General features: G+C 47.6%; 1 protein-coding gene across 2 annotated transcripts in view; it reads left to right on the forward strand.

The window, feature by feature from the left end:
* The window catches only part of PCSK6 (proprotein convertase subtilisin/kexin type 6), a 193,040-nt gene that overhangs the window by 112,607 nt on the left and 62,729 nt on the right, over window positions 1–17,704 (forward strand). For both annotated transcript variants that reach the window (XM_039235060.1, XM_039235061.1), the window contains exons 9-11: window positions 2,024–2,124; window positions 6,819–6,922; window positions 9,298–9,415. In XM_039235060.1, the coding sequence (XP_039090991.1) occupies window positions 2,024–2,124; window positions 6,819–6,922; window positions 9,298–9,415 (323 nt within the window). The remainder of the gene's footprint in view (window positions 1–2,023; window positions 2,125–6,818; window positions 6,923–9,297; window positions 9,416–17,704) is intronic.

Raw genomic sequence — 17,704 nt, forward strand, 5'->3', positions numbered from 1 at the left:
GCTCCCTCCCCAGTAGCCCTTTCTTAGAGGCTGGAGAGCCGGCCATGGGCCTCACGTGCTCTTCGGAGCTTGGCCTCCTGCCCAGACACCATCAGTTTCCCTCCCTGGCCACCATTTACTGAATGGTATATTTCAGGTGCCGGCTGTGACTTTGACCAGAAGCCTTGTAAAGGAAGTGTCGTTATGCCCTTTTGCAGATGAAGATCCTGGGTTCAGGGAGGTCGCATCCTTGTCCCAACTTCCCTACTGTCAGCTGCCCTCCTGAACATCAGGTTGCCTCAGCCCTGCTTGAACAGGGAGGGAGGAGCAGGCTGGTCTCCAGCAGTGTTTCTGTCCAGTCCTTCCTGTGTGTGAGAGAGACAGGCTAGGTCCTGTCTCACTGGGTGATTGCAGCCCAGCCGAAATGTGACAAAGGAAGATGCTCTGTTTGGAAGAGGATCTGGATTGTTATCACTGGGGAAATTCACTGCCTCGGGTTATACAGATCGGCTACCAGAGGCTTGCAGTTGGTGGGGGTGACAGTTTCCTATTGCTATCGCAACAAATGTTCCCAAACTTAGCTTCCACAGCACAGATTTATTATCTCACAGTTCGGGAGGTCAGAAGTGCAGCAGCCTCCGCGGAGTGTCTGTTCTGAGTCCCCGAGGCTGAAATCCACGTGCCTGTGAGACGGTGTTCCCTTCCAGAGACTCTCATGGAGAATCCATCTGTGCTCTGTCAGGCTGTTGGCGGAATTTACTTGTTGTGGTTGTAGGACTGAGCTCCTGTTTCCTGGTGGGCTGTCTGCTAAGGGCATCTCCTTTGCCACCCACATTCCTTGGCTTATGTTTCTCTATCTCCCTCTTCAAAGCTAGCACTCAAGGCTTGGGTCCCTCTTCCGCCTCATCTCTCCGACACATTTTTCTGTCTCCTTCCACTTCTTGGGGCCCTTGGGATTAAATTGGGCCCCCTGGATAATCCAGGGTATTCTCACTGATTTAAGGGCTGCCAATTAGCAACCTTAGTTCCATCTGTAGAGCACGTGGGAGTAGCTTGAGGACCCAAATCCCATCCAGCGCAGGTGTGGCACAGCTGAACCCCATGGGGTCATTTCCTGGTGCTGCTTCTCCATTTCAGCTCAAAGCTGAGGGACGATAGGCTGTGCGCCAGTGGGACCCAGAATCAGTCCCCCGACCCAGCTGGGAGGCAGTGCCTCAGAGGAAGGCATGCAGAGCCCCGAGGTTTGCGGAGTCAGCCTCGCCTTCCTGGGGAGAATGGCCAGCTTTGTTTCCCATAGAGCAGATGCTGTGAGGGTGGAGAACTCACCAGGCTCGTCCGCTGTGGCAGATGGAACCGTGTGCTTTGGGACACAGTCAACGATCTGAGGAGGACATCCTGGCGGAGAGTGATCTGTGACCTTCTAGACTGATGTCTGATCTTCTGGCTAAAGGCAGAGATGCCATCTGGGCCACCAGGGCACCCCCATGTGTTTCCAGCTGCTCTGAAGTCAGGGGTGACTTGGGGGTCATTCACGTGGGCTAGGGCAGGTGGGACTCTGCCATGGAAGGCCCTCTTTGTTTCATTACCTTAGTGCCTGAGCATGCACACCCACAGCAGCAAGGTTATGCGCCTTCGGGCTGCATGTCTTCCTTCTCCCTTGTCTCCTGGTTCTCAGGCTTGTGATTAGCTCATCCCTGCAGGGGTCCGTGTTTTACATATGCAAGCAAAGCAGATTAGCCAGGAGTATCTGACACAAAGCTTGGCCACAGAGAGGGGGCCCTGGGTGGTTTAGTTGGTTAAGCATCTGACTCTTGGTTTCAGCTCAGGTTATGATCTCACAGTTCCTGAGTTTGAGCCCTATCGGGCTCTGCACTGGTAGCACAGAGCCTGCTTGGGATTCTCTCTCTGCACCTCCTGCCTCTCTCAAAATAAATGAGTAAATATTAAAAACAACAACAACACCTTGACTGCAGAGATACAAATGCCTAGCACCTCCTGACTAGCTTCTGACATCTGGGAGCTGACTCAGACTCTTGTCACCCAGGTCACCACGGATCTGCGCCAGCGCTGCACCGATGGCCACACTGGGACCTCGGTTTCAGCCCCCATGGTGGCTGGCATCATCGCCTTGGCTTTAGAAGCAAAGTAAGTTCCCACTTGCCTTCTCCTCTTTTCCTTTGTTTTCTGTAAGTTTTTAACACAGTAAAATACTCATAACATAAAATTTACCATTTTAACCATTTTTTTTTAAGTTTATGTGTTTTGAGAGTCAGAATGGTGCAAGTTGGGGAGGGGGCAGAGAAAGTGGGAGACTCTGCCTTCCCTCTGTGTCCTCAGATGGTCTTCCCTCCATCTAGATGTACTAGATTCTTTTATAAGGACCCCAGTCATGTTGGATTGGGGCCCACCCTAATGATCCCATTTTACCTTAATTACCTCTTTAAAGACTATGTCTCCAAATACAGTCACATTCTGAAGCACTGAGGTAGGGCTTCAATATATGAGTTTGGGAGGATGATTCAGCCCACAGCACTACCTATAACCCTTCCCCCAGGCTCTGGCAAGCTGCATTCTACTTTTTGTCTCTATGAGTTTGACTGCTCTAAACATCTCACGTAAGTGGAATCATAAAGGATTTGATTTTTTGTGCCTGGCTTACGTAGCACAATGTCCCCCAAGTTTACCCATGTTGTAGCAGGGGTCAGGATCTCCTTCCATTTCAAGGCCATCCTTAACGGACATGAAGAGATTTCTTCCCTTCTTTTCCTTTTTAAGTTTTTTAATATATATTTTTAAGGGTATTATATATTTTGAGGGAGAGAGAGCTAGAGAGAGAGAATCCCAAGCAGGCACCATGCTATCAGCACAAAGCCCAATGCATGGCTCAAACCATGTGATCATGACCTGAGCCGAAATCAAGAGTCGACGCTTAATGGACTGAGCCACTCAGGTGCCCCTCCTTCATTTCCTTGTCAAAGCTCACTGCCTTCTGCCATTTGTAGGACCACAGAGAGGTGGATGAGCCAGAACCCTGAGCCTACCTCCCATGCTGCATCGCACACCAAAATCCCACTTCAGGCTGCCACAAGCTGATCTTTATAAACTTTACTTGATAAGCTGACGGTGCAATGGTGACGTTTCATCTGTCATAAGCCAAATAAAAACTCTGAGTTGTTAGTGTCTGGGTGGATCAGAAAGAACATGCAATTATGGTGTCAAAAACAAATTCAGTTAAGACATCAAAACTGGCTCAGAATAAGCCAGACATTTGAAGTAGCCAATTATTGTAGATTTTAAATGATTCAAAAAATCACATTTGGGGGGTGCCATGGGTGGCTCAGTCGGTTAAGCGTCCGACTTCGGCTCAGGTCATGATCTCACAGCTTGTGAATTCAAGCCCTGCGTCAGGCTCTGTTGTGACAGCCCAGAGCTTTGAGTCTGCTTCAGAGTCTGTGTCTCTGTCTTTCTCTGCCCATCCCCCACCTGTGCATGCGTGCGTGCGCTCTCTCTCTCTCAAAAATAACATTTTAAAAAAGATCACATTTGGGTTGCTTCAGTCCTTAGGATTATGTATGTTTGCATGTTGATTTGTACAAGGCAAAAGGGCGTACAGCTCACATGCTACCAGTTTAACAAAGGAAGACCTAAATATTTTCGATTTGCAGGCCAAAGTGCTAGCTTCTGTGTCCTGAGGCTTTTACAAAAAAAGCAAACAGCTCTAAATAATTACTTACTTGTGTGGAAAGTGGCTTTCACATACTTAGCAACTCATTGTTTTATATTTCCTTCCATTCTTTATTGGAAACATGCAAGGAATTTTGTTAGTCAAAACTAAATACAAAACAAGCTTCATTTCATGCCAGCTTTTCCCATTAAACTTGGCCTGTGGACACATGAAAACTCTCATCTTCCTCAGTGTTTTAGATGCTCCTCAGAAGCGTGCAAGTGGGGAGTCAAGCAAACTGTATTGAAAACAACGTCAGCTAAAGGATGCCTGGGTGGCTCAGCTGGTTTAAGCATCTGGCTTTGGCTTCGGTCATGATCTCAGTTAGTTCGAGCCCAGCGTCGGGCTCTGTGCTGACAGCTGAGAGCCTGGAGTCTGCTTCGGATTCTGTGTCTCCCTCTCTCTCTGCCTCTTTCCTACTCACACTCCATCTGTTTCTCTCAAAAATAAGTAAATATTTTTAAAAATTAAAAGAAAAAATAATTTCATTCTAAAAAGAAAACAGTGTCAGCTTTGAGCATTTAAGTCTGCAGCACTGGTCAAGAGAGGGACAGGTTGTAACAAAGGACCCTGCAGGCCTGAGGTGAGGAGATTGGAGACAAGGCCAGTTCATGTGTCCAAGGAGTGGGCCTGTTGCTCATGTTCCTGGCATAGCCTTCAAACACTGTTCGCTTGTATGCAGAAGGCGTCAGGGCAAAGCCAGATCATCCCAGGTGGAGAAGGTCTTGGGGGTCAGGGGGGGCCTGCGGACAGCATGTAACAAAAATGAAGAAAGACCCTCATGGGTAAGAATTGTACATAGGCCATCCCGGTTTGTGGCAGTCTTGGGACTTTCCATCAATCCCTTCTTTGTTGAAAAACATTTTCAATGGCCTTAGCTGCATCTTTCATCCGACTCTATTTGTGATTTTGGTACCAGAGTCCAAAATAAAACACAAGTCCTCATAATGGGAGGGTTTCCTTTTTTTTAAGTTTATTTATTTTGAGAGAGAGAGAGAGAGCGCGCGAGCACATGTGCGTGCATGAGAGTGGCAGAGGGGAATAGAAAGAGGGAGGGAGAGAGACAGAGAACACAAGCAGGCTCCACACAGGCAGCACGGAGCCTGATTCAGGGCTTAAACTCATGAACCAAGAGATCATGACCTGAGCCAAAATCAAGAGTTGGAATCTTAACCGACTGAGCCACCCAGGCGCCCCGTGATGTTTTCTAACATTCTCCCTTTCTGTACCTGTTCCATGCTATCCTGAACTCTGAAGCTCATGCTTCCAGTACCTTACGCTGAACTCCTGGGTAGACTGGACTTAGCCATCCTTGATAGGATCCCGACACGAGTAGCAACTTGTCAGGTCACACAGGTAACAAGAGGTGTGACCCCTTCTTCCCTGACCAAACTCTAAAGCGTGTGCCTGTATGGAAGAGTATGAAGCCTTGGGCTATATGGAGCCTCAGAAACCCCCTTGAACGATGAGGCCATGGGGCCTCAGGAGGGACAGTGGATACGGGGAGGAGAGCCGAGCAGCAGCCTAGAAACTGGACTAATGGACATGACAGTGGGGGAGGTGGCCAGGAGGCCAGTGAGATCACTGGCGCAGCAGCACAACATGTTGGAGAAATCACAGAAGCCTGGGGCTAGCGCCTGGAGAGCGAGCCCCAAAGGAGGAATGCATGTGTGCCCTGAGACTCAAACCACAGTGCAGTCCCAGTGGATAGCAGGCAAAGAGGTGGGAAAATAGAATGGTTCAGCCACTGTAGAAACCAGAGTGGTGGTCCCTCAAACACTTAAAGAGTTACCACGTGATCCTGTAATTCTGCATGTGAGTATCTACCCAAAAGAACTGAAAGCAGAGACTTGAAGAGCTCTTTGTACACCCATGTTCTTGGCACGTGACTTATAGCCAAAAGGAGGAAGCAAGTCAAGTGCCCACTCAGTAGATGTATGGATAAGGAAAATGTGGTCTATACACACAATGGACTATTATTCGGCCTTAAGAAGGAAGGAAATCCTGACTCCTGCTACAGCATGGATGAGCCTAGAGGACAGTATTCTGAGCAAAATCAGCCAGTCACAAAAGGATAAGTACTGTATGATTCCATTTACATAAGGTTCCCAGAGTTGTCATGTGCATAGAGACAGAAAGTAGAATGGTGGTTGCCAGGGGCTGGAGGGAGGGGGAAACGGGGAGTTAGTGTCCTATGGGGAGAGCGTTCCAATTGGGGAAGATGAAAAGGTTCTGGAGATGGATGGTTTGTGATGGCTGTACAATAGTGGAAAGGTACCACCGACACTGTCCTGAACACAGAAAAATGGTTAAGAGGGTAAAATTTTATGTATATTCTGAAGCACACACCAAGAGTGGGTGATTGAAAGGCGATTGTAACTGCTGTGGGTTAGGGCAGGCACTGGTCAAGAGGAGGGGGTGCAGACTGCATCTAGGATGCTTTCAGCATCCATCTGCGACCCAGTCTTGATGCTGTGGACAGAGGGGTTATGACAGAGTGTCATCTGTCGTCATAAGATAGATCCTGGTTTCAGAGGCATTAAAAAGGTGGGACGATGTATCTTAGACTCAAAAACATTCTGATCTATGCATTTTTATTAGTGGGCCTGCATTCTTTCAATGAGATGTTTCCACTTTGCACCAAAACAAATTGAGAATTACTAAACTCTCAAATTATAATTGGTAGCAAGTGGATCTACATGGGGCTGGGGGCTGGGCAGACGATGGCTTGAGCCTGCCCTCGTGCACCGCAGCGTTTGCTTGTTATGATGAAGTCTAGCCCACTCGTACTTGTAACCATCAGGAAGCCCCTCTCTCCTCTGCCGCGATTTCCTCTCTAGCCCTTGAGCACTCAGGTACACCTTGGCAGCAGGGCTAGGTTTTTAATGCTAGGGACTCTAGCACTACACTGCACGATTGTATCTTAGGAATTAATCCCTGGAAACCATTCTTTACAAAGAGGTTATGAAATAAGCCCTTGCTGAGGAATGGAGTCTGCAGGAATTCCGTAAGTCCTGACTTGGGGCTGGCTCCAGACACGCCACGGAGGACAGTCCTGTGCTGCCATTGTTTTTACCTGTATGGGCTTCAGCGGTCTGTCATTGTGTCATTGCAGCAGCCAGTTAACCTGGAGGGACGTCCAGCACCTGCTGGTGAAGACATCCAGGCCGGCGCACCTGAAAGCGAATGATTGGAAAGTCAACGGGGCTGGTCATAAAGGTGCGGTGGTGGCTCTGTTGGGCTGGGTGGGGACCAGGCAGCTTGTCCCGGGGAGCCCACTGGGTCACCTGCTGAAATCTCTTTTAAAGAGGTGACAGGAGCTTCGCAAAAAGAATCCCCAAATGTTTGATTGTGTGTCACAAGAGTGAGATGTATATAGCTAGAGATTTAACAAAGGTATTCTGGAACTAAGGTTCCAGGTATACTGTCATTAAGGAAAAAAACTCAAGATCAGTAGAATTCAGGGTTCCTTAAATATGACTTTTGCCACATCTGGAGACCACCTGTAGTTCTCTTTAAACTGACTTGCATTTTTTTTACATAAAGAAATATATTTTAAAATTTTTAATGTTTTTATTTTATTTTTGAGAAGGAGACACACAGTGCAAGCAGGGGAGGGGTAGAGAGAGAGGGAGGCACCGAATCCAAAGCAGGCTCCAAGCTCTGAGCTGTCAGCACAGAGCCTGATGTGGGGCTCAAATTTACAAGCCGTGAGATTATTGCCTGAGCTGAAGTTGGATGCCTAACCAACTGAGCCACCCAGGCATTCCAAAGAAATGTATTTTAGGGGCGCCTGGGTGGCTCATTCAGTTAAGTGTAAGACTCTTGATTTCAGCTCAGGTCATGATCTCATGTGAGATTGAGCCCTGAGTCAAGCTCCAAACTGGATGTGGAGCCTGTTTCAGATTCTTTCTCTCCTTCTGCCCCTTCTCTGCGTGTGCTCTTCTTTCTCTCTTTCAAAAAAATATATATTTTAAAAAGAAAATTTATTACATCTAGTTAAACATGGGTTTGGTCTATACCTTTATTTTTTCCTAATGCACATCAGAACAAATCCATGTCTATTAAGATAAATAAATAATGTTTATTTGTGTGCCACCAATTTGAGGGCAGATTGCATTCTTAGCCCTGAGTAGCAATACAGTTTTGAAACTGGCCCTGTTTCCTTACCTGTACAATGAATACACTGAGATAGTTATGTAAGTTACTTTCTAACTATAAAACTTCTGTCTGTGTTATAAAAGTAACTCCTAGAACAGCAAGGCTTCTTCCCCCAACCCAGCCTGGGACAGACATAGGTTCCATGGAATCAACCTGCTGTCAGGGCTTGTAACCCAGATATTTTGAGCCTCTTAAGCAGATAATTAGGGGCGCCTGGGTGGCTTAGTCGGTTGAGCGTCCGACTTTCGCTTAGGTCATGATCTCACGGTTCGTGGGTTCGAGCCCCGCGTCGGGCTCTGTGCTGACTGCCAGCTCAGAGCCTGGAGCCTGTTTCAGTCTGTGACTCCCTCTCTCTCTGACCCTCCCCTCCTCACGCTGTCTCTCTCTCTCTCCTAGAAATAAATAAAACATTAAAAAAATATATTTAAAAAAAAAAAAAAAAGCAGATAATTATAGGACTGTGCCCTTGGCTTTGTTTATATGGCTTCTTACCAGAGATGCTTGAAAAAGATTTACGTTCAGCCATGGTAGGTTAGGGAGGACTTTTTTTCCTTTCCTGAATCTCAGGCCCAACTGTTTCGACACCAAGCCTGATACTACTACTATCTGTAAAATATAGGGCAAGTGTTGTTACTGTGAGTTCCAAGGGACATTCCTTTTAATAAGAAAGCCATTGATCAGGCAGGCCTAATGCATCTTTGTTTTGCAGGAATGGTGGTGGTGGTGGTGGGCTGTAACAAGAGCTGGCCCACATTTTAATGTTGGCCTAATTAAATAGGAAAATAGATTGTATCTAGTTCTTGACCTTGCCTCTTAAATTAAACTTTGAAACTCTCCTGCCACGGCCAAATTAAACACTGGATCAGGCCAACTCACAAGCACGCACAATGCCACGTTCCCCGAATGCCCTCGGAGTTAAGCAGGCAAAGAAGATGGCAGAAAAGATGAGCAGGGCCTTGCTTTCTTATTTATTGTACATTGTGGCCACGTGAACCAACAGGTTTAAGGCTTTGTTTCTCTTGTCTGGTTTATGATTCAGGGAGCTCACATGCCAACAGGTCCCTTCACCGTACAGGTACCCAACCTCGTCTCCTAGAAAGAAAGTAGTCGGTCCTCTCAACCCTTCTTTTCCTCCTCGGCACTGAAGTGGGCCACAGTGGCCGGCCCGTACCCCTGACCTGAAGGAGTACAGTCCAGGGAGAGGGTAACGCGGCGGGGGTCTAGGAGCAGTCCTCAGAAGGGCTGGCCTTTCCACTGGGGACGTCCAGGTGACGGCCCACACCCTTGCAGCCACGGAGTGACACAGGTGGTCTGTCCCGTGGCAGCTGCAGATCAGGTAGCCTGCGTGGGAGCCAAGTGGAGTGTGGGCACGGGGCCTTGCTCCATTCCTGGGGGGCAGGACGAGGCGGGGTCTGAAGGCTCTGTCTTTTCAGTTAGCCATCTCTATGGATTTGGCTTGGTGGACGCGGAAGCCCTCGTCACGGAGGCGAAGAAGTGGACGGCGGTGCCCTCCCAGCACGTGTGTGTCGCCACCTCGGACAAGAGGCCCAGGTGAGGCTCAGCTCAGGCACTGCGTGGGTTTTCAGGAATGTCAGTGCAGACCTGACAGCGCCGCCGCATCCCGCGGGGGGAGGCGTTCACACGCAGCCCCATCGACGTCGGTGGGCGCATGTGTGCGTGTGGGTGTGTGTATGGTAGTGCTTGCGTAGACGTGTCTGTGTTTTCTCACATGGATTGTCGAGCTGGAAAGGAATCACTTAGCTCATGGCCGTTTGGAGGCCTTCTGCTGGCAGTTACAGTCTCTCCGTTTGCAGCAGATTGCCCCACAGCAGGGAGTCACTCCCATACCCCTCATACTGGAAATTCTTACCCAGGAGACTTAGCATAGCTGACAGGCTACGATCAGCGATCAGCCCTGTCCACTGGGGGGAAATGAGCAGCTGTGATGAGTGTCATCTCTGTCACGTGGGAGCCTAGCTCCAGCCCAGCCCACAGTGTGACTCCCTTAGCCGGGAACAGGAGCGGGACCTCCTTGTTGCACAAGGAGGTTTATCATCCAAAGTGCAGAGCGCTTGTCCTCTGCCTCGCTTTTATCGGGACTTAATAACTAACCTTCCTAAGGTTTAAGCACCTGGACTTTTGAACAAGCCTTGAGGAGGGTGCTGTAGGACCCTGGCTTTGTCTCTCTTCCACGGTTGGGACACTCTTCACGTTGCCCTTTGTAGTGCGTTGCTCTAAATCAGATGCATCTGCTTGTTGAAATTTTTGTTAAAAAAACAACAACAGGCGCAAAGTACATCAGATAGCAAGAAGTCTACTCCATTAGGAGAAGAAATCAAATGATTCTTCTGAACTCTGCCACAGCCACTCTGCTTTTTAAGGAGGAGAATGGTGTTTCTCGAGGCTTCCACATCTGATAAAGAAAGGAATGATTTTTTTTCCCTAGCTGTAACTATTTTATTACCTTCGGGAAAATGCATGTTTGGAAAAAGACATGTTGGAATGATTAAAAGTGACCCTTCCTTTATCAACAAATACAGATCGCTCTCTTGGATACTGCCTCTTCTCTGAATGCACCTACCTCTTAAAATGTGTTCCTTTGCTAGAAACTGTGGAGGAAAACATTTCTCATTGCTGCCTGGCATACAGCAGGAATTTAGAAAGTATTTGTTAGATGAATAGCCCTGGAAGGCTCTTTTAAGAAATTACGTCTGCATCCTGCTGCTAACTGCGGAGACTGACAGCTTGGGTGACCCCTCCCAGGCCGGATAGGCCAGGCAGCCAGCAGCAGGTCCTAACCTTGATATCTTACAGCATCATTTTCTCTGCACAGCCTGAGCCTTTCAATTCAGAAGAAAGTGGGAGGTTCTCTGAGATAAAGAAGGCCTTTTGCTTTCTTTTGTTTTGCTTGCTGGAAAAGGCCTGGCACGTGGAGAATTGGACTCCAGGTCAGGGGATGCTGGGCTCCTGGGAGCTGGGCCCTGCTCCGTGAGGCCGCTGAGACCAGGCTCACTTCCCTCCTGCTGGTCTCCTCGTCGGGGCGGCTCTTGAATGAAGCATTCTTCTCCTGCCAGAAATAGTTTTAAGATGGTAGAGTGGTGCCTAGGTGGCGAAGGGTTGTTTTTATTTTTGTTTTATTTTGTTTTTTAAGTGAAAACACACAGGGTCTAGACAGCATAGGTTGAGGGAAACAGCCGAAACATACAGTGTGATATTGTTCCTGTCCTTTGAGGGAAGAAAGGACTCTGCAAATTCCAACAGAGGGGAAGAATTAGACTTCTGTTTTGGAAGAAAAGTCATCTTTGCGTGTAGCGGTTTCAGGCTCTTTCTAGACTTTTCAGCCAACCCGCTATCCCAAAGCACTTGCCTGACTGCACTCTCAATTGTCCCCACGGACATAAGGGCCTCCAGATAGGCAAAGAGATGGAGAAGAGAGAGGGAGGGGGCAGATTAGAGAGAGAGAGAGATCTTACTATGTGGAAGGTACCTTTGTGCTTTGTCTCCTAGCAGAGACCTCCAGCCTACCTCGTCAGGGTCTCTTGAGCAGGGCTGCTGAGCACCCCCAAAGGTTATGGCCAGTTTCTTTCCTGAGGGTTCCTGTCTAGCTTTGCTCCAGCTGCTGGAATCATCTGACTTACAAAAGAAAAGGAAGTGTTCCCACATACCTGCATTTTCCTCTCCTTGTCAGTTCCCCTCACCAAGGTCTGGCTGTCTGCCAGAGCTGTCCACTCTTATGGCCTCATTCTGGTTTCTCCTTCTCTGGGTAGAATTCAGGACTCTCTGAATGGCCCAAACTGGGCTTTAGCTGCTTCCCATGGAGAAAAGCAGAAAGCAAGAGAGAGAGAGAGAGACAGAGAAAGAGAGAGAGAAAGAGAGAGCCTTTTCATCTGTCCATCCCATGCGTACCTGGGTATACTATCAGTGATATATTTACCTCTTTCCTCTTGGGTAGAAGGGAAAGGCCGCCTTGGTGTGATTAAATTCAGAGAACTGTATTCATTAACATCAAGTATGGACGTCGCAGTGGGGGCTGTAGCCACATCTGCCATTTCTTCTACAGTAATGTCGTATGGGGTGCTGATTCAGAGGGCCTGGATGTGGATGGTCACATACTGGGGCAGGAATGAAGAGCATCTAGGGACTGTGGGGTTGGAAATTTAGCCTGTCTCTGTCTAGATCCCCCTGCTGGGAGAGAATAAGAAGTCCCTAGGAGCATGGAGGTCAGGGAGATGGCCTGGAGAGGCCAGGAGAGAGGGACTATAGGAGTGGGGGTGGTGAGGAACAAGGGGGCCCAGGCTTCCTGTTCCAAGGCACAGCCAGAGCTCAATGAGCCATCTCTTTATAGCCTGTCGCCCCACCCCCCACCCCCGAACAGACGGAGCCTCCCTGGAACAGACACCATGGTGTCTGACTCAGCTCTCCAGCACCCACAGAGCATCATAAGAGCTGTCAGTGAATGCTAAATCTAAATGCAAGGGCAATGGGAAAATCACTTGAACTTGACAAGTACTTTTGCAAAAGAGAATGACTTGTGACAAATACATTCAGGAGAGATCCTTGCTCAGTCTTGGGCACAAACAGAACATTTCTTCAGTTAAAGGAAGGTACAGAGGATCATGACCTGTGACATTGCCCATGCAAAATTATTTAACCTCTGTGTGTCTGAGGCACCTGCATGGCTCCATCAGTTAAGTGTCTGACTCTTGATTTAGGCTCAGGTCATGACCTCATAGTTCGTGAGTTTGAGCCCCGCATCAGGCTCTGTGCCAGCAGTGCAGAGCCTGCTTGGGATTCTCTCTGTCCCTCTCTCTCTGCCTCTCTCTCCCTGCCCCTTCCCTGCTTGCGCTCTCTCTAAATAAATAAATAAATAAATAAATAACATTTTTAAAAATCTGTGTGTCAGATAGAGTAGGACAAAATTGATATTTTTATAACCTTTCTAAAAGTGAAAAAGAAAATCAAGTTCAGTATAATTCCTGTGAATGGGCAGGTGGCGGGGGGGAAGGCTCAGCTAGTAAGTATCTTATTTGACCCTTAGGATGTTTCTAGCCAGCACTTCTTTTGTGTCTTTAAACATCGGGGCTGCTTTGAAACATTTTTATAACATCCCTGACTCTCTACTCCCTGCTGGAAAGACAGCAAAAATAACAGGGTCTCTTAAAGCACTAAGACCTTATCTACTCATCTTTCATTTTAGTAGGTTTGGAAGGTTACCATCCAGACAGAGTTTATAGCTTAGTGTGGCTTGTCTTTTATTTAAAGAACTCACACACCCAAAAATATACTTTAGTCCCAAAGGCTTTGAATATTCAAGCTCTGAAGAGCGGACCACGTATTTTTAGATGTTCAAGAATTAACTATGGATTGGGGCTCCTGGGTGGCTCAGTCAGTTGAGCATCTGACTCTCGATTTCAGCTCAGGTCATGACGATCTCACAGTTTGTGAGTTTGAGCCCTGCATCAAGCTGTGTGCTGGTAACACAGAATATGCTTAGGATTCTCTCTCTTTCTCTGCCCCTCCCTCGCTCATGCTTTTTCTTTTTCAAAATAAATAAATAAACATTAAAAAAAAGAGAGAAGTATGTATTAACCACATACTATTTATCCTTCTGGTATTTCATGAGACCAGACCACATGGGATGGTTACTTTGTCACAACTCATAAATACATAGACAAGCCTCAGGGATAATGATAACCAGGTCCTTACCGTGTGCCAGGCATTGTTCTAAGTACTCTGTGTGTATTCACACGTTCAAAATAGCCAACAAGGGGGTGAAGTTTGGGAACTATTTTTATCCCCATTCATATATTGAAGACATCCATATATTGAAGACATATATTGAGGCCCAAAGGAGTTGAGGAATAGCCTGAGGCTGAGTGGGGGAGGGGCTGAGCTGCCACCCAAGGCTGCCCGTCTCTGGGCAACCCCCACCGGAAGGGGCACATCCCAGAGACTTGGGCAGAACCGAACCAAGTGGAGGGACCTGGGCGTTCTCCAGCAGAGACCTTGCCTCTCTTCTCTAAATGCCCGACCAGCTGGGCACACTGGCTCCAAGGACAGGAAAGCACTGTGGCCCTGACTAGTAGGAGCCCTGACCAGCTGCTAGCACCCCAGAGGCCAGGCCCAGTTGTCTTGTGTGTAGCAGCTTCGCTAGGCGGGTGGGCAAGGCCACATGGCCGCTGTGTCCTGACGAAGTACCTGCGTGGCCACGACCCACCTCGGCCCAACTTCAGGACCCTTCTGTACTGTGATGCCCAGTCTGGGTTGGCATCTCTTTAAAAAGCTAAAAGCCAGGGTGCCTGGGTGGCTCAGTTGGTTAGGAGTCCAACTTCTGTTCAGGTCAGAATCTCATGGTCTGTGAGTTTGAGCCCCGCGTCGGGCCCTGTGCTGACAGCTCAGAGCCTGGAACCTGCTTCGGGTTCTGTGTCTCCCTCTCTCTCTCTCTCTGCCCCTCCCCTGTTCATGCTCTGTCTCTCTCTGTCTCTCTGTCTCTCTCTCTCTCAAAAATATAGAAACATTAAAGAAATAAAATTAAAATCAAAAGTTAAAAGCCCCTCTTACTCTTACCTTTGGGCTCTGTCTACTGTGCAGCTGGCCCCTGCATCCCGCTTGCACTCCTAGATGCTACATGAGGCCCCTGCTTCTGGCTTCTTTCACCGTGTCATTCTTACACAGGGCATGGCTGGGTAACCTAGGAAAACTCGTGCTCTGCTATCCTGCCCTGGGGATGGGGGTGACCATACCTGGGTCGTCATATTTGTCCTGGTTTCTGACACCCCTTGAGACACTGGTGAATATCAATAAACTGCCTGTTATCCTACAGCCCTTGACCTCCCAAGCTTATTTTTTGCCACAACCGCTTCCCTCCAAATTATAAATGCAACTTCAAAAATTAGTATTTGAGGGGCACCTGGGTGGCTCAGTCAGTTGAGCATCTGACTCTCAGCGTCAGCTCAAGTCATGATTCCAGGGTCGTGGGATTAAGCCCCAGGTCAGGCTCCAAGCTGAGCATAGACTCTGCTTGATATTCTCTCTCTCTCTCTCTCTCTCTCTCTCTCTCTCACTGCCTCTCCTCTACACACGCTCTATCTCTCCCTCTCTCTCTCTCAAATAAAATAGTTTCTAAAAATTAGTATTTGAATTCGAATAATACAGCCAGTTCTCCTTATGCACAGTAGTTAATAGTCTATGAAGTCACCACAAACACTGACTTTGCAAATACAGAACCAATGCTTCTAAGAGAAATACAGGATTAGGTTCGTGCAAGCCTCTGGCTACAACATTTTTGTCAACTGATCCATACATAACCTTGTTTTATGTGTGCTTCTGCTGAAAACCATTTCATTTACTATGTATTACTGATTCATTAACACTGAACTCAAGGCCAACAGCACCATACCTCCTTCCTGAATGAAGCTCACTGAGCACATGTGCTTTCTGTACAAGGCGTGGCATAGCCATCCAGTACTTAGGAGCCAGACAGCACCTCAGCACCCTGCTTGAGGGCCGTTTTAAGCCATGAAGCCACCAACCAAAGGCACAAAAATACGAAAAACACGGCGCTAAAGTAGATCATAAGTAGGACACTGTTTACAGTATGAGAACTGAAAACAAAAGACAGAGCGTTGCTTTGTCCGGTCTCAGCGGGGAACGTGAGTAGTGGGGAAACTCAAAGATGTGGCAGTTGGCATATATCCACAAATGATCACAGAAGCGCAAGTATTGGTTCAGGCAAATTTGCAAACACAGAATCATGAAGAATGAGAAGTGGCTGTACATCTTAACGCCTTTTTCACTCCCTGTCAGACTGAATCTTAGTGCTACAAGGAATGTTTAAAGCCAGCTAGTTTAGCCCCTTGTTTCACACAGGAGAAAAATAAATGCTATAAATGTAAACGCTGTGTATTAAAACACTTTACAACTTAATCATGAGCAGCATGTCTAGATTAGCATACTGGATTAGCTCTTTTTCTTTTTAAATTGTATTTCCAGCCTAAGTGATGTGCTATGGTTTCATAATCAAAAGTAATTTCATCTAAGGAAGACCCAAAATGTAAGCTAATATGAATAAGAATCTATCTGCTTCGGACTCTGTGACCATGCTGCAAGCATGTTCATCCTAGAGCATATCATAGATCTAAGAAGTGGCCCCGAGGGGCACCTGCCTAGCTCAGTCGGTTAAGCGTCTGACTTCAGCTCAGGTCATGATCTTGCAGTTCGTGGGTTTGGGCTCCGCGTTGGGTTCTGTGCTGGCAGCTCGGAGCCTGGAGCCTGTTTTAGATTCTGTGTCTCCCTCTCTCTCTTCCCCTCCCCCACTCATGCTCTGTCTCTGTCTCAAAAATAAATAAACTATTAAAAAAAAAAAAAGAAGTGACCCAGAAGCTTCTTATTGTCCATGTGGGGATCCCTCTGTGCCCTCCAACAGACCGAGTTGCTTTCCCACAGTTAGTTTAACAAGGCTGTCCCAATTACCCCCCTCCACTCCACTTATGATCCTTTAGAAGGTCTGTGAAAGGGTTACTGGTTAACCTCCCTTTTTTTTTTTTTTTGAGAGAGTGGATGCGTAAGTGAGGGGGCGAGGGGTACACAGAGAATCTCAAGCAGGCTTCATGCTGACAGCAGACAGCCCGATGAGGGGCTCACATTCATGAACCTTGAGACCATGACCTAAGCCAAAGTCAGAGACTCAACTGACTGAGCCATCCAGGTACCCCTGGTTGACCTTCCATTGTAATGGTCATCAGCCCAAACAGATACCAAATACAGCACAGGGAAGGACCCGCCTGCCTTCCGATTCTGGTGGGTCTCACACTCAGCATGATCTCAGAATTGTCTAATGAGGAGCTGGGCCCAGCCTTCTCTTGCCCCACCCCCCAGCCCTGCAGCTTGGTAAGTCAGCATTGCTCTGGAAATGCTCTGTGCCAGAGCACAGATCTGCCCTTGTAGCTGAGCTGGAAAGAGGTCTTCAAGGTGGGAGTGAGAAATACTGGCTTGGGGGCGCCTGGGTGCTTCAGTCGCTAAAGCATCGTACTCTTGGTTTCGGCTCAGATCATGATCTCACGGTTCATAAGATCGAGCTAGGCGTCCGGCTCCATGCTGACAGTGGGCTTCTGTCTCTCCCTTTCTCTATCCCTCTGCTCGTTCTCTTTCTCTCTCTCTTTCAAAAATAAATAAACTTTTAAAAAAAGAACCTACATAAAGAAAAGAAAAGAAAGGAAAAGAAAAAAGAAAAGAGAAAAGAAAAGAATAGTAAAAAGAAATACTGGTTTGTAGTATGTTTGCAGCCAGGGCAGAAAGACAAGTGAAACAGGGAGGGTTTCCACTGGTAGCTACCAACTTCCCCCTCCCCTTGCTTTCCCTGGCCACTTGGTTTGTAGATATCCCCCACTTTTCAAAAGTTCGTCTTACAGCACTTGGCTTTTATGAAAGTGTTAGACCTGGAAGAAATCTGAAGAGGATTTCTGGTTTTACCAAAAAAAAAGGGCAGAAGGCGAAAATAGCAGTCAGCATTGGTTTTGCAGCAAGCTGTTATAAAGTCAGCACACAGCCTGAGCAGCAAGTAGTGGTCCCCAAACTCCTTCCCTGGGAACTACACCCAGCATCTCAGCATCAAGCAGCCACAGCTTTGAACTGTGTCTATGAGCATCTGTGATTTATCTCGATTTATTTTGTGCATACATTAGCTGGATATTTCTTAAGGTATCAGAAAAACCTAAGAGAGGTGATTTGGGGATGGAGAAGGGCAGGGTCTGGGAGCGCTCACATGTTTTTCCATATAAATTAATGGTAATTGCTTCTTTGCTTAATACCTTTGCTCTCAGCTTGAGAAAGGTTTCATAG

The sequence above is a fragment of the Hyaena hyaena genome, unplaced genomic scaffold, assembly GCF_003009895.1.
Source record: "Hyaena hyaena isolate Hyena2069 unplaced genomic scaffold, ASM300989v1 scaffold_95, whole genome shotgun sequence".
In the NCBI taxonomy this organism is placed as follows: domain Eukaryota; kingdom Metazoa; phylum Chordata; class Mammalia; order Carnivora; family Hyaenidae; genus Hyaena; species Hyaena hyaena.